Below are 16,529 nucleotides of genomic sequence, written 5' to 3'. Positions count from 1 at the left end.
CTGATTATTTGTAGGCCTTTTTATACCGCTTGAAATGGTGTGCGGGTATGATCTGTACGTTCAGCCGTTTGGCAGCTAGCAGCCTTTAAAATTTATAGATTCTTGGCAATATTCGTTACCAGCAATATTTTACCGTGAACTGCAGTAGATCCTAGTATTTTAATAAAGAATGCAATATAGTTTGTTTTTCATTTTCAAAAAATTGAAGGTATGGTTAAACTCGGGGATCTAAAGGGATAAGACAATGTCCGATAGATTAATGTACATCCCCAATTATACGCAAAATTACACAATCTTTAGATTAAAATTAGTGGTTGAAACGTTCGGACACCGATAGTGATACCCCAAAGATGTTAAGCTAACGAAAGAGAAAATTTTATTATAAAACTTTGGGGACTAGTGTAATAAAAAGCCCAATGTCCCCTCCCTTTCTGATTCTTATACTTTGAATAAAACAAAATTGTTTCTGGGAACTGATGATTTCTAACCCATATAAAATGTGAAGGTTGAAAGGAAGAAAACACATCAATTTTCAAGGTATTAGGCTGATCCTATAAATAATAAATTACAGTAAAATCACAGCACTATATAAAAGTAGGGGAGCTGTTAATTCTAATATGATTGTAATGTTTTAGATAACCCTAGTCATATGCTATTGTTACATGTGATGCATCAGTTTTCAAACTGTATATATTAAAGGTTTATCAGAAGGGAATTTAAGTGATAAGACTATCCAATGTTTGGAAACTTTCGTAAAATCAAATCATTATCTGTAAAATGTTTCCAAATTTCTTACAGGGCCAGTATCAACAACCTCTTAAAAGAAATCGCCACTAGAAAATTGAAAATGGGCCTGGGTCGACTAACCCCCCCCCCCCCTCCTGCTTTAGTGTTACTAGAATCCTCTATGGTAATAAAATAATACAAATATAATAAAAAGTCACGCAAAAGCTGCAATTTTTATGATATTATGCAGAAACGTGACTGATACATATAAAATATTATAAGTGTCCATAGGGCCTTTAATCATTTAAAATAACATTAAAATATTACCAAGCAAGCCTTATTAAGTGCTGTGACTACTAGGCTTAAATGTCTCTAGAACCCCTGTCATGTGTCATGTATATCTTTTTTTACAGATCTAGTAACTACTGTAACAGAATACTAATCAGATTCATAAAAAAGAAAATGGTTGAAAAAAGTTTGGGATATGTAACTGGACAAAGTGTCTCAAAAATCAGCCATGTGACGTCACAGAAATGAGTGATTATCCATCTCCTTTTTAGTGGTGTTCTTTCCCACTTCTCCTCTCATCTCCCTCAATTTTATGACGTCAAATGGCTGATTTTTGAGACACTTTGTCCAGTCACATAAATCATGACTTTTATCTCGCCCCTAGCCTCTAACAGCAAAACTGAATATTAATGGAAAAGTAAAACAGTTCTGCGATTAGTAAGATCTTATAGAAAGAATAAATTGTATGACAACAGACATCGTTTCACTTTTTTTTCTAAACATTACAGTTTCAGTGTTTAGGCTTGCTTATTTGACATATTCACAGACAGTCTAACAGAAATCCTGATAGGTTTATAAGAGGATTATACTTTTTACTGCTTTTTATAAGGTAAAACGTCCTAAAAACAGTTAATTAGAAATTATAAGATTTCAAAATCAGCCCAAATGAAATATGGTCTTGAAAAATATTCCAAAAGAACTCCAGAAAAACTAGTATAGAATAAACTACATGACCTTTCATCTAGATAAAACTCATAAACTTAATAAACGTGTGCTTTTTACTATAAGAAAGTAGAGCAAATGTTTGAAAGAAATTAGAAAAATATCTCCATTAATATTACATGAGAGGATATTTATGTTGTAATTAACATTTTAGAAGGCCCATGCAATGTAATTTCTTACACAAATAAAACATTTGCTTTAATTAAACGTTATCTTAAAAAGCGTAGCTTTTTTTTTTAACATTTGTACGTCTGTTTGTCCGATAATCAAATGGATAATATGTCCAATGTAAACATACCAAATCTGAACTATTTTAAAACCAAATTTTAAAATTCTAAATTATCCAACCTTTATGTGTATGCTTTATGATAGCAAAACATTGTAATTTATGCCTAATATACAGGAGTTTTCAATCGATAGGACGATTCTAATAATTCAAAATTAACTATGCTCTATCCACCATTGAACCCTTAATTTCTAAATTAATAGGGGGGAGGGGCAGTATTTACTCTATGCCTAACACTTTCTACCCTAGCCCTGCCAAGCTATCCAATATAAACAAACCAAACCTAACCTAAAGTTCTTAAGAAACAAACGGAAATATTTAATTAGTTTTAAAAACAATAAAGGAGCTATTGGGAGGGTTCTGTGCTTGTCAAGATACTTTGAGTAGAAATATCACGAATTATCTATAAACAAGGATGACAACATCCATAAAAGTGAAGCACTGAAACGGTAGGACAAACGGACATTAACACTTGTATAGTGTCTGAACTGAATAATCAGAATATTAAAGTATAAGAGTCGAAGCAAAATTGTAAGTAAATTTGTTGAAAAACTGCTTGATACAGTATAATGTTTATGGACATATTTACATTTTTAGGACTTGATTAAAGAGTTGCTTCACTTATAACAGTATACTTTGTTGTCCCAGGAGTCAATATACCAAAGATCACATAAAAATTTGTTGTTAAAAAAGTTAAAAATCAACATATTTAAAATGGACGTACGGACATTCTGGTAATGATAATAGAGTTGCTACGCTTTCTAAGTCGTACCTAACTACTACAGGAATCACCATGCAAATTATTGAAATCGATAGGACAATTCTAACATGCCAAAATTAACAAAAAAATGTTATCTGTCTTGGACGGACGGACGGACCGACTCAAATTATAAAAAAGCTTCGCTTTTAAAAAGATCCAGTTGATTTAACAATCATTTAATTTGGATAGAGCTAGTATTCTTTTTTTCTTTTGATAAAAACTTCAAACAACTTTTTCAAGGGAAATCTTAAAACTGGATGAGATCTTTCTCTACAATACATTAGAGGAGGGTATCTCATCAATTCCGCTTAACGCATTACAATATCAAATTTAATTCATGGATCTAAAAATTTATGTACATTACAATGATTATAACCAAAATTAACCCTTCTCTAGATTACAAATAATTGTTGAAAATATTGAACACTCAACCAATCAAAATTGAATAAAAGTCCACAAAGTTGTTAGAACAACGAAAAAGAAATCGTTATTACAAAACTTTGGGGACTAGTGTAATAAACAACCACATGTCCCCTACATCCCTAAATTTTATTACTCTTCAATTTTAAACAATTAATTTATTGGCTATTGTGTCTTTTTGCAAAAATAACACATTTCACGGACATGACAATTTGCGAAAGTGATTGCATATCAGTTGAGTACTAAAATTTAATTTGTTGCAATATCGGGTTTATGTAAGAGTATGTTTGAAAAGATACAAATTAATTCTTAGAATTTTATTTAATTGTACTATCAAACGCGTTGCTAAGTTCAAACTTACATTAATTGATAGTTGGGTAGTTCCAATCATTGAGGTAGAATTACTTGTGTGTTGCACCAGAATGGCAAGTACTCTAATAAATTGATACTTGCAGCTGGCTAAAATAACAAAATCCCCCATCCACCTTCTTAACCCCATCCCCTCTCCTCTTAATAGATGAAAGAAATGACCAAAAAAATGAAGTTTATGTAAGAAAGATTTGAAAAAATACAAATTCTTAGAATTTTATTTAATTGTACTATCAAACGCGTTGCTAAGTTCAAACTTACATTAATTGATAGTTGGGTAGTTCCAATCATTGAGGTAGAATTACTTGTGTGTTGCACCAGAATTGCATGTACTCTTATTAATTGATACTTGCAGCTGGCTAAAGTAACAATATACCCAATCCATCTTCTTAACCCCATCCCCTCTCCTCTTAATAGACGAAAGAAATGACCAAAATATGAGGTTTATGTAAGAAAGATTTTTGAAAAGATACAAATTCTTAGAATTTTATTTAACTGTACTATCAAACTTACAATAATTGATAATAGAATTGCGTAGTTCCAATCTTTGAGGCACAATTAGTGGCGTGTACATGATTTGTCAGGAGAGGGGGAAAAATCTATACCTTCAGTGGAAGATGACATAAGTCCTTCAACAGATTATGACGTCATACGATAGAATTGCCATTGAGAGGCCAGTATACACTGTAATTGGTAAAATTTATGCTGGCCTCTCATTGGTTATTTTATTGTATGACGTCATAATCTGTGGAGGGACTTTAATCATCTTCCCTTTACTGGGTTAAAAGAGAAAGTCAGTCATTCCCAAACTTTTTTACAATATAAAGTTTATATAAGTGTATGTTTGAAAAGATTCAAATTCTTAGAATTTCATTCAATTGTTCTATCAAACGCGTTGCTAAGTTCAAACTTACATTAATTGATAATGAAATTGTTAGTTCTAATCTTAGAGGTACAAATAAATGTCCCAAACCCCTTTGATAGCTCCTGTCATTAATTCATTAATTTAGGTAAGATTAAATTTACTAATCTATTGAATTTCTAAAATTTGGAATGAGGATTCCTGTAACAATTAGGAACAACTTATAAAGCGTAACAGTTCTAAAAAGTCCTCATGTCTCATTTCTGTTAGAAAAATGTTGATTTTTAACTTTTATATATGATATAATTATCGTATTTTTGGAATTATGCTTTCTGTAAAGATTAGACACTATGTTATGAGTGAAGCATCTCTATTATCAAGTCTCAAAATGTAAGTATGTTCGTATTTATGTATCCTGTATTCAAGTAATTTTAGATTAGATTAAATGGATTTTTCTTTAGAAAAAAGGGCCATGGAAAGAAAACGAAGTTGCGGGTTTCATCGCATTTTCTCAGTAGCTTTTGAAAGGTTATTTTAGGTTAGGTAATTGTTAAGCAAAAAGCTACTATCAAAATGCGACGAAACCCAAAACTTCGTTTTCTTTCCATGATCCAAAAAAATATTAAATAAGTTGTTACTTTATATATGTAAATGTTCGTATTTTAATCTGATTTGTTTAGATATACTGTTATTAGTACTAGTTGCTTTGCCCTTAGTCTCTAGGGGAGGAATATAGCCTAAGACCCCACAAAAACATTTATAAAGCTTCCCTGAAAAGTACAACACAATCGAACCAACATTTTTAAAAAGATTTTTAGACAAAAACACCTTACTACTTAACTGGTCTTCGTGTGTTATAACAAAACGCGCAAATTAGTTTTCATAGCGGCGTTAATGTCAGACAAAATCGTTCTTGTTTTACCTATGTTATAATTACACATAGTGAGTTTTTGTGTGACACTACTGTGTGCATGTAATATGTCTCATAAATCATTGTTTTTACCAACAAAAGATACACTGTCCATAGCATTTTCAAGAGCGAAGCTTTTCTATAATTAAGGTCCGTCCGTCACGAACAGTTAGCTCTTTTTGTTTAATGGTTAACTCTTTTCGTTAATTTAGACAAGTTACAAAAAAGAATTATCCTATCGATTTCAAATTTACATATAGAACAGTTAGGTACGATTTAGAAAGCATAGCAATTCTATAATCGTTACCAGAAAGTCCGTACGTCCATGTAAAACATGTTGAATTACAACTTTTTTGACAACAACTTTTTATGTGATCTAATTATCCTATTAATCGGATTTTTTAATACTGATTCATTTTACAACAAGGTACAATGTTATAAGCGATACATCTCTATAAACAAGTCCAAAAAGCAAGTAGACTTGTTTAGACTTTTACATCTATATTCTGCTTATTCAGTTCTGACACTCAACAAGTGTTAATGTTCGTGTGTCATTTCGTTTCAAAGCTTCGCTTTTATGGATGTTGTCATACTTGTTTATAATAGATTTGCTATATTGTTTAATTTGTGAGTTAGAAACTTTGGGGGTTTCACTCGATGTATTTAGTCGAGCACAGAACAACCCCCCCCTGTTTTTAGTTAATTTATAATAAGGTGGGGGTTGATTTTTGTTGTTTTTTATTATTTAGGAAAGGTTAGAATAGATTGGGTTCAAGGTAGCCCCGAAGGATTAGGGGCATTAAGAGACGAAGCCCAAAATACATAACTTTTGCACCACGTCGTCGATCCTGTGACGTCATATTCTCCATCTCTTTTTTAGGGATTTTCTTTCCCACTTCTCCTCTCATCTCCCTCATTTTATGACGTCACAGGAAGACGACGTGGTGCAAAAGTTATGTATCTTGGGCTTCGTCTCTTAATGCCCCTAATCCTGCGGGGCTACCTTGAACCCAACCTATTTTGGATTTAGGGCTTCGTCGCATTAAAAAAAAACTACCCACATTTACTTTCAAACTATCTAAAAATAATAGGGAGGGGGGGGGGGGGGGGGGAGATTTCTGTGCTCGCAAGGCACTTTGGAGGATATTACAAAAAGTTTTTACGTAAATTCTTCAATTTTATTTAATGTTTAATCAATGTAAAGTTTAGATTTGTTTTTTAATTTAATTTGGTTAAATAAGTTTTTTTTTGTAAGACTAATCTAGCTTTCAGCAGATTTAAATTAAGATTGGTTAGAAATAAAGATAGAATTAAAAAAAAAATAAGTTCAGTTTTTCTCGTATTCATTCAAAACCGATTAATATCCGGTGGATTAGAACCGGTTCTCATCAATACGAAAAATAATGTCTAGCCTTAGGCATCTCGGGGCAAAAAACTGGTTTTATTCTTATAATTGTACATCCACGGAAAGCTATTTATATACGAGGTCTCAACTAATATCATTTTGAAATTCCAAGATTACAAATAAAAATTATATAACATTAAAATATAATATACTAAGGCTTTAGAGTTCTCACATATAGGGGTGGTAGGGAAGTTAAATAACATAAAACTAACATAACATAACCAAGACTTAGACTTATAAAATAGCGAAAAACCATCATGGGATATGCGTAAATGTCAGCGAGATCCTAAAGTACAAACAAAAAACCAGCTTACTTCTTTATATAGTAGGATACTATTCTAAAATGCCTAAATTTACGATAAGACCTATGCGTTACGGATGACAAACTGACCCTAATCAAATAAAAGCTTCGATTTTAAAAAGAAAAGAAATTGTTACGGTTTGCCTAAGCTTAGTTTATAGAGATAAGAATAAATTTGTTAAAGTTGGTCTCAATGGAAAATATCATTAAATATTCAAGTTTTTAAACTCTGTGGCTACTTTATTTTTGCAGTATTTTTTTGTTGAAAATCTGAATCTTATTAGAGAATAATTTAAACAGAATTTTATTTTAACAAAAAACATGTTATATAAACTTATCTTTATCTTTTATTCAATGCTTTTAAGTGTTGCGTTTTTTTCATTTTGTTAATCACGTTAAGATTAATCATAAGGAAAGTTTTTTAAGGCCATAAATGAAACATTAAAACTAAACAAAGAAAATATTTTTGGTTTAAGAACTGTGAATTCGGAATTACAGTGTGTGTGTGTTTGTGTTTGTGTGTGTGTGTGTAACACAAACCAATTTCAGAAACTGTTTACGTATACAAAAGTGCGCACATTTTCTTTAAAATCAATTGTGTAAAAAGAGGGTTGCTAAAGCTATACAAACTGACCACTAATGCCAAATTAAAATTAATTGGACTATATTGTTCACTAACACCCCCTAGAGGCATTAGTTTTCAAAATTATTTGGGGGGGGGGCATTCTTTAGGTACCTCTCCCTTAAACAGTTACAAACCTTCCTATAATCTATACAAAGCTTCCCTGTAAAGGTAAACCATATCGTCTGAACGGAAAGCCACAAACACACCTACATCCTATTGCTTTCATATAAGTATAATAATCATGTAAAAGCAATAATGAATATAAGAAGCCGTATACATAAAAAATTTAGAAGGTCCTAAAGATTGTCTTATTCTGAAAATATGTGTTTACCCCCAATTTTAAAAACTCTATATACGCCACTTAATTTTATGTTATGGTTGATAGTGGACATTCAATTTCAGAGATTTTCTATAGACTCGCATGTTTTCGGATATTGCATTGACATACGTTTTTTTCATCAATATGGTAGCAAAATCGATATATTATTACCATGGATGTTGCACCAGATTTTCATGTATATTGATAAGGTGATACTTGCAGCTGGCTAATATAAAGATATCCCCTATCAACGATATCCCATCCCCTCCCCTCCTACTGGATGAACGAGCTAAAAAATAAATGAGGTCCATATTAGCAACATAAATTGACGACAAATTTTCTCCTGTCAATATATCCACATATATCCTAAATACAATGTAGCAATACTACTCTATAATTGACGATTACATTTACTCACAGCAAGTTTTAGGAACTCGCTAAACCCCAGAACACTAATCTAAAGATATAGGACAATGGCTAATAAATTGATGTACATTACAAATATTTAAAGGTCTGTCTGTCGATCATGCTACGAAAGATATATATAATAAATATACAATATACTGACGTGAAAGATTTTTTCATTTCATCTTTTTATTTTATCATCTTTTTAGTAGCAAATCTACTCTGTAATTCACTTTGCCTGTACGTCAGTCAGTCCGTAACGCTTTGGGGGAAATGTGATTTTCTTGGCTTCTATTCAAGATACATAGCTGACATTTTCAGTGAAGATTCCTATGACAAATGCGCATCTTATCTATAACATTGTTTTGTGCGTCTGTCTGTCGGTCATGCTTCAAAAGATGTGAAAGTTATTTTTTTAAGGTTTCGTGGTTTTCTTGTTTCCTTTAAACAGGCTGTAAAGTTACATTATTGACATTGTACCAACATACAATACAGAAAATAGGCCTAATATCATACATATGGAAATGTAATATCATAAAAGTATATTTCTCATATCTCTATATACAGTTTTCTTTGTATTATTTGTCTAATAAAGATATTTAAAGTTAACTTTTTGTTTGTAGATGTAGAATATAACAAGGATGACAACATCTATACAAACGAAGTTCTGAAATGGTAAGACAATCAAATTGTAGAGTGTCATAAATGAATAAGCAGGATGTAAATGTATACGTCTAAACTAAATTGTAATTACATTTGTTTAAAAACTGCTTAAATTGATTAAGGACATACTTACATTTTAGGACTTTATTATAGAGATGGTTCGCTTATATAACATTGTTTCTTGTTGTAATAAGAATTTAAAAAATAAGATTAATAGGATAATTATATAACATAAAAATGTTGTTACCTTTGTTTTGCTACTAAAAGGTTCTCCTTTCCCTAAAAAATCATATGCATGTCTCTTAACACACACACACACACACACACACACACACACACACATACACACACACACACATACATATAGACATCCTATAAGATTGTATGTTGTATGAAATGAATTTTATTGAATTTTTCTTAAAATCCAACGTTTGATATTGAAAATTGTAAATTGAAATTTTATCAGATGCATATTAAACAATAAAAAACATAAATTTTAAGAAAACAAGAAAGACATTTAAGTCCAAATAAACAATAGTCTATACATATTTTGTATTTATTTTCCAGATTATTGTTCCAAACATTCGCTGGATTAGAACCGGTTCTGTGCCGTACTGAAAAATCATTTATCACATCGTGTTATAGATCATTTTCCACGAAAGATAAAATAAAAATCTTAAAATTAATTTTAATTTTGTTCAGATGTCAAAAATACGATGCAATAAATAATTATTCTTAAACACAATTAGATTTTGATTTTAATGTTAAAACCAGAGGTGAATTCTTAAAAAACTTTTGCCCAACTAAAATCAGTTTGCTCCACTAAAATCAGTAAGGCAAACTAAAAATTTAGAGGGGATAATTTTGCCTCACTAAAATTTTAGTGGGGCAAACTGATTTTAGTGGGGAAAAAGTTTTTTGGAAGATTTAACCTCAGTTCTAAAAATCCATCCCTCGTACACCCTGGACACCTAGCGGGTTGTTTCCGACCCCTTGGACGCCACTGGTTAAAAATCTTCCAGATTCTTTGTCCAATTTTGTTTTTATACTATTCTTTGTAAGATTTCCTATATTGGCTTGAGGAAACAAATTTACGAGAAGGTTTACACTTATTTTACAATTTATGATTGCCTTCATCTAGGGTAAAGGTATATGACAGGGATTTAATGGGATAAGACAATGACCGTTAAAATGATGTACATTCCCAATGATGATAAACAAAGTTACCCCTTCTGGAGATCACATTTTTGGTTGAAACCTTTGGACACTAGACTTCATGAACCATCCAATCAAAATTCAATAAAAGTTGTTAAGCTAACGAATATGTAAACGTTATTATAAAACTTTGGGGAATAGTGTAATAAATAGCCCATTGTCCCCTCCCTCCATATTGGGTATGTGTTCTCACTAGTATGCAAAGAAAACTTATTATGAAGATAATTATATTTTTGTTAATAGTTGTGCATGATTGTATGTCCAAAAGCCCTTTAGACAACCAACCCTTTGATTGCACGTCCTTTGTCTGGAAGTCTCAACTGTGCATGGCAATGAGTTGTGCCTGTTTTGGGCTAAGGCATTCCTCTACTTTGAATGTCGCGGTATTACAAAAGTATTATAAACCAATCTATTTAACTTTTTATTCCTGTAAATAACTCAGATCTTGTAAAATATATATTTGATTCCTTTTATAATGTAAAGAAAATTATTTACTTATGAGAGGTAAGATGTCTGAATGTATATTAAGATCGCATAAATGGAATAAATTGTCTTGTTCATATAAAACAAACACAGGTAAAAAATGATGAAAACTTCCAAGTATTAAAACACAAGAAAATGAAAGGATACCAAAAAAGAAAAGGAATAAGAAGTAGAATACAAATGTAAAAGATAAAAGTGGCTAAAATCTGCGGGTAATAGAAAGAAAACGAAGGTTTGGGACTCGTCGTATTTTCATAGTAGCTTTTCTACTATTTCCTGCTCTAACCCTTTGGGGACTATTTCCTAACCCTGCAAATTCATTAAAATTTACCTAACCTGTTAAAAGCTTCTGTGAAAATACGACAAAACCCGCTACTTCGTTTTCTTTCCACGATCCATAACTGCTGTAAAGCAGTCCGACCCACATTAATTTCGGACGTACAGATAGACAAAGTAAATTATAGAGTAGCTTCGCCTCTAAAAATTGCACCAAACAGCAGTAAAAGTTAAATGAAACATAAATAAATCGACCAAATTTAACTTTCAAGCGTCAAAGTTTTTACCAGTTTATTGAGTTTTTTTTCAATGTTACGGAAAAACACTGCATTTTCCAGTATGGCTTCGAAACCGATTAATATCCGCTGGATCAGAACCGGTTCTAAGCCACACTGTAAAAATATGTATTGTATCGTATTAAAGTCAATTTCCTACGAATAATAAAATAAAAATCATAATACTAATACCAGTTTTGATAGACCGAGCCTTCGGCTCTTCGAAGCTTACAAAACTAATTCTAATCTTCTAATTTTTCATTTTAATATCCGCGAAAAACTGTATATAATACGATGCGATAAATAACTATTCTTAAAACTTGACATCACATAAATGGAAAAGTTTAAAGAGTACACACACTTTACAATGACAACTATGTATATAAAACTTACTTATTTACCTCGTAGGGGCGGGATTCTCCTTAAATTTTTAAGTGATCATCTAGCGAATCCAGAATCATTTGCTTGTAATGGGATGCGATAAGGCAACACCCATTAGGTTAAGTAATATCCAACAGACAACCAACCCTTTGATTGCACGACCTTTGTCTTAGAAGTCCAAACTATGCATGGCAATAAGTTGCGCCCTTTTTGGGCCGAGGCAATACCCCTACTTTGTCTAATAATGTCGGATTTAGCAGTAGGAACTATTTTAAAATTTTCTACGTCTTCAGTTATGACGCGGTGATGAACCAACATTCGAACTCATCATTGAAGAGTAGCGCCGCTACCAAAAATTCTTGTTTCTTTTGAACTGGCGTTTCAAAAATATAGTTTCACATGAATAGAGAAGATTGTGTTTCGTTTAGAAAGAAAATATTCAGGAAATTAAAATAAATAACCGAGCAATAAAATGCTTTTTCATTCTGGAAAATAAAGAAAAAGATACAAGTTTGAAGCAGAAAACGTTAAACTCCCCTCTAAGTGTGGTTTTATATATATTCTTGACACTACCCAACCTCCTGCCGCACATCTATGGTTTATTTGTAAATTAATTTAAAATGAAATCCATTATAGATAAATCTATTAGAGGAAATTTAAATGTCATACAAATGTTTACAATTGATACTGTAAAGTTTACAATTAGTTTTTTAATAGGTCACGTATCGTTTTTATAAGAATTGTTTCTCGACAGGGGAAAACTTGATTAAAATCTGGACAAATTCCAATTTTAAAAAAAAGTATCGATATGGCATATTTTGGTAACTTTGAATTTAGCAAAGCCTTTAATGATTGACGTCATACTCAAGAAGATAAAATAAGAAGAGTAATTAATTATACCATTGTGGAGTAGAGAAATTAAAACAACAGAGTTATATGTTTTTTACTATCTGTAAAAGTAACAGGATGTCTATATGTAGTTTAGTTTCTCGTTAACTATTGGACCGATATGCTACTCCTTTATAGTGAGCGCCTCGAAAGGATTATAACTATATTAGGAAAATTGACCAATATCGGAGGACTATATTAGCAACTTAAATAACGACAAAAACTTTCCCGGTCACAATATCCATGTATTGTATATAATATTCATTGTTAATAATTAAGCCTTTGGTCTAGTAATTCTTTTGTTCACGTAACAGTCTATTGTTTTAAGATAAATTGATAGAGATATATCTCAGAGTTTAAAATAAAAATCTTTGCAAATGAAATAAACGACCTTAAACTTTTGAATCTTTTCATCGACTTTATTACTATTTATTCCGACAATAGAGAGATAAATAAATTTGACTATAAATCATAATTGCTTATAAGATTTATTTTTCTTATTTTGTATGCTATATTTTGACAAACTAAAACTACGTATTATAAACGATTATTGACTTCCCCCTAGTGGAATATAATTATTGTTGAACTTTCCTCTAGTGGAATATAATTATTGTTGAATTTACCTCTAGTTGAATATAATCATTGATGAACTCACCTCTAGTGGAATATGATTATTGTTGAACTTTCCTCTAGTGGAATACAATTATTGTTGAACTTACCTCTAGTGGAATATAATTATTGTTGAATTTACCTCTAGTGGAATATAATTATTGTTGAACTTACCTCTAGTGGAATATAATTATTGTTGAATTTACCTCTAGTGGAATATAATTATTGTTGAACTTACCATTAGTGGAATATAACTATTATTGAACTTTCCTCTAGTGGAATATAATTATTGGTGAACTTACCTCTTGTGGAATATAATTATTATTGAACTTACCTCTAGTGGAATATAATTATTGGTGAACTTACCTCTGTGGAATATAATTATTGTTGAACTTACCTCTAGTGGAATATAATTATTGTTGAACTTACCTCTAGTGGAATATAATTATTAATGAACTTACCTCTAGTGGAATGTATATTGTTAGGAGAAGGAGTTCAGCCGCAGAAAGACTCGCCAAAAATATTCTAAATTAGTAAACAATGATTTATAAAAAAGTTGCTGAATAACTTTTGTAGAAAATGCTGTTAATGTTAAGAAAAGAGATTTTCCTTAAAGTTTTTTCCATCTACGTAACCCAGGCGAGTCCTCATCCTGCAGGCTACCAATTACCCAATTTTACCTAACCTTATATTCCTAAAGCATAAACAAAAGAATCTAAAACTACACTCCCCCTTTTTTTTAAATTTATTTTAAAAAAGAGGATTGAGGTTTTATTGCCCGATAGGCAATTTGAGGTAAACCATCAATTATTTTAAAGATATAAGGTCACATATACATTAAATAAGCTAATGTGTTAGAACTTTTTATAATCAATAAAATGTAATACAAATCATATAATATAAGAAATGACAGTAGCATATTTGTAATAAAATATTATTAATGTAGTACCGGCCGCAGTTGTCAGCCGTTACTGAGTTCGGGTATTACAGCGGTGTAAACAGACGTGGACAAGCGTTGTTATAGAGGAGCTGTGCTTCTCTATGTTTCACCAACAACAGCTAGAATATCAGTTAAGATGTGGATTTATTAAAGGTTCACAAAGTACTATCTATAATACAACAAAATGATAGATACATGGATTGGGATAATTAATAATCAAAGTCAGAGGTTAAATATATATGTACAACAACAATAATTGGCAAAAGTTATCCCCCTCCCCGAAAGGGGTGGGGAATGGTAAGATAAATTAGAATACACAAAATAAGGTTGTCAAACTATAAATACTTTACTACATGGGGGGGGGGGGGTTAATTGCCCCACCTCCTTCTCAGGGGAGATCACTAGGACCGCCCGTAAGTTGGAAGCAAAGCTAACCTACAATCAGGGGCATTGGGTGGCGAATACCACATTAAAAAGTATTCTTTTACCCTTAGGCACATATAGATATGAGTATTCTACTTTTTGTTTTTAATGCTACCTAATATAATATTTAGTTGTCTATATTTAGACAGAGAGAGAGAGAGAGAGAGAGAGAGAGGGGGGGGGGCAATGGTCTGTTTATAACACTATTCCCCAAAAATTTATAATTACGTTTTCTTATTCGTTGGTTTAACAAATTTGGGAGTTTAGAGAATTTTGATTGGTTAATTCATTAAGTTGATTGGGATCATCAATTTATCAGCTATTGTCTTATCCCTTTAGATCCCTGATATTTAGAACTGTTTTTGTTATATAACCCTTAATCAAAGAATGATTAATTTATCCTTTCATGTTAAAAAAGTTAAAAGAACAAGTAAATTAATTTATTTCATTGATTGTTAAAAAGTTTTCTTTACCTCTTCAGTAAAAAAAGTTAGGTAATAAAAATATATACCTTTCGACTATAGGGTTATAAAACTAATTGTGTTTAAAAGTTTTAAATGGTTTCTAGAAGCAAAGATACTCTGTATTAAGGGTTTATATTTTGTAAATCACTCCCTCAGAGTAAAAATAACTGCGTAGGGTCTGTGTTTATCAAATACATTCTAAGCTGGATCTTTAAATCATTTTAGTGGTGATCTGAGCCAGATCGGGGTGAGCCAACTTTCCACCAATGAGAGCACAGCATTTTATGAAATGCTGCGCTGTGATTGGGTGAAATTTGGCTCACCCCGATCTGGCTAACCACTAAAATGATTTAAAGATCCAGCTCTGTACTCATCCTTATACACCAGGAGGAGAGGAGACTTTAGACAGTAAATTGCACTGGTACCCAAAGTTTTCATTGCTACAATAACTTTGGGCACTTTTGATTGTTTGGTTTCCAATTTATTGTTCTAAAACATTTCAACCAATAATTTGAAAGTAGGGGTAATTTTGTTTATAATCATTGGGGATGTCTCAATTTTTCGCCCACTGTCTTATCTCTTAAGATCGATGCTATAAATTACTGTAATGGACAAAGTTACATTGGACAAAGTAACGTACGTACAAACCCATAATTATAGAGTAAATGTGAATAAAACTTTCCCCCAGGCAATATTGTGTTTTCTCATACTAGTGGAGAGAAGATAGCATAAATTGCGGTTATAGACAAAGTAACGTACGGACCGACAAACTCACATTATAGAGTAGCTGTGAATTAAACTTGATAGTCAGTAATAAAATGTCGTTTCTCGCGGTCGTACGCAATGTTGGAAGGGTGACGTAAATTTTAAATCTCAGTTTTCGCAATTTGGGAAAAATTTATCTTTATATCATGGCAAATCTTGCAAGCACCCCTTTCCCATACAGAGAAGATAAATAAATCAAATAGCGAAAACTAAGATCTGAGATTTGCGCCTCCCTGCGTATGACCGCGTACGCCCGCGATTAACGACATTTTATTACTGTCCATCCTAAAACTTACCCTGTGGCAATATTGTGTTTTCTCATACTTGTGGAAAGAAGGTAGAATAACATCAAACAATGACCAGTTACACCAACTATATCACAGCGAAGATATTTAGAACAGTTGTAATATATTGTCATATTTTCTAATAAAGTGATCCTTTTAGCAGGCCAAAATAATCTCCCTCCACCCACCCCCTGTTTGAAGCATCCCCTCCTCTCATACTGGAAGAACAAACAGGCCAATGAATGAGAGGTGAAATAGGAAGCTAAATTGACCACAATTTTACTAATGTCATAAAATCTACGTATATTCTAAATCAATTACAGTTGCAAATGTAAAAAGCATGACAACATCTTTCAGAAACAGTTCTAAATAACAAAACTCTTAAATATAGGATTGATTTTTTAAAATGATTTTTAAAGAAAAGACATTAAAGAATCCATTAAAAAATACTCAATGAGTCAAGA

At 31.7% G+C, this 16,529-nt stretch overlaps 1 protein-coding gene across 1 annotated transcript in view; it reads right to left on the bottom strand.

The window, feature by feature from the left end:
* Window positions 1–16,529, bottom strand: part of LOC145328886 (uncharacterized) — a 54,794-nt gene that overhangs the window by 31,067 nt on the left and 7,198 nt on the right. The window contains exons 4-5 of the mRNA XM_080172822.1: window positions 16,078–16,156; window positions 13,651–13,714 (exon numbers count right to left, since the gene is read on the bottom strand). Of these exons, the coding sequence (XP_080028948.1) occupies window positions 13,651–13,714; window positions 16,078–16,156 (143 nt within the window). The remainder of the gene's footprint in view (window positions 1–13,650; window positions 13,715–16,077; window positions 16,157–16,529) is intronic.

The sequence above is a fragment of the Acartia tonsa genome, chromosome 9 (assembly GCF_053477335.1).
Source record: "Acartia tonsa isolate MP-2025a chromosome 9, ASM5347733v1, whole genome shotgun sequence".
NCBI lineage: Eukaryota > Metazoa > Arthropoda > Copepoda > Calanoida > Acartiidae > Acartia > Acartia tonsa.
Note: the sequence above shows the minus strand (reverse complement) of the source record. Positions and strands in the feature narration are given on the sequence as shown.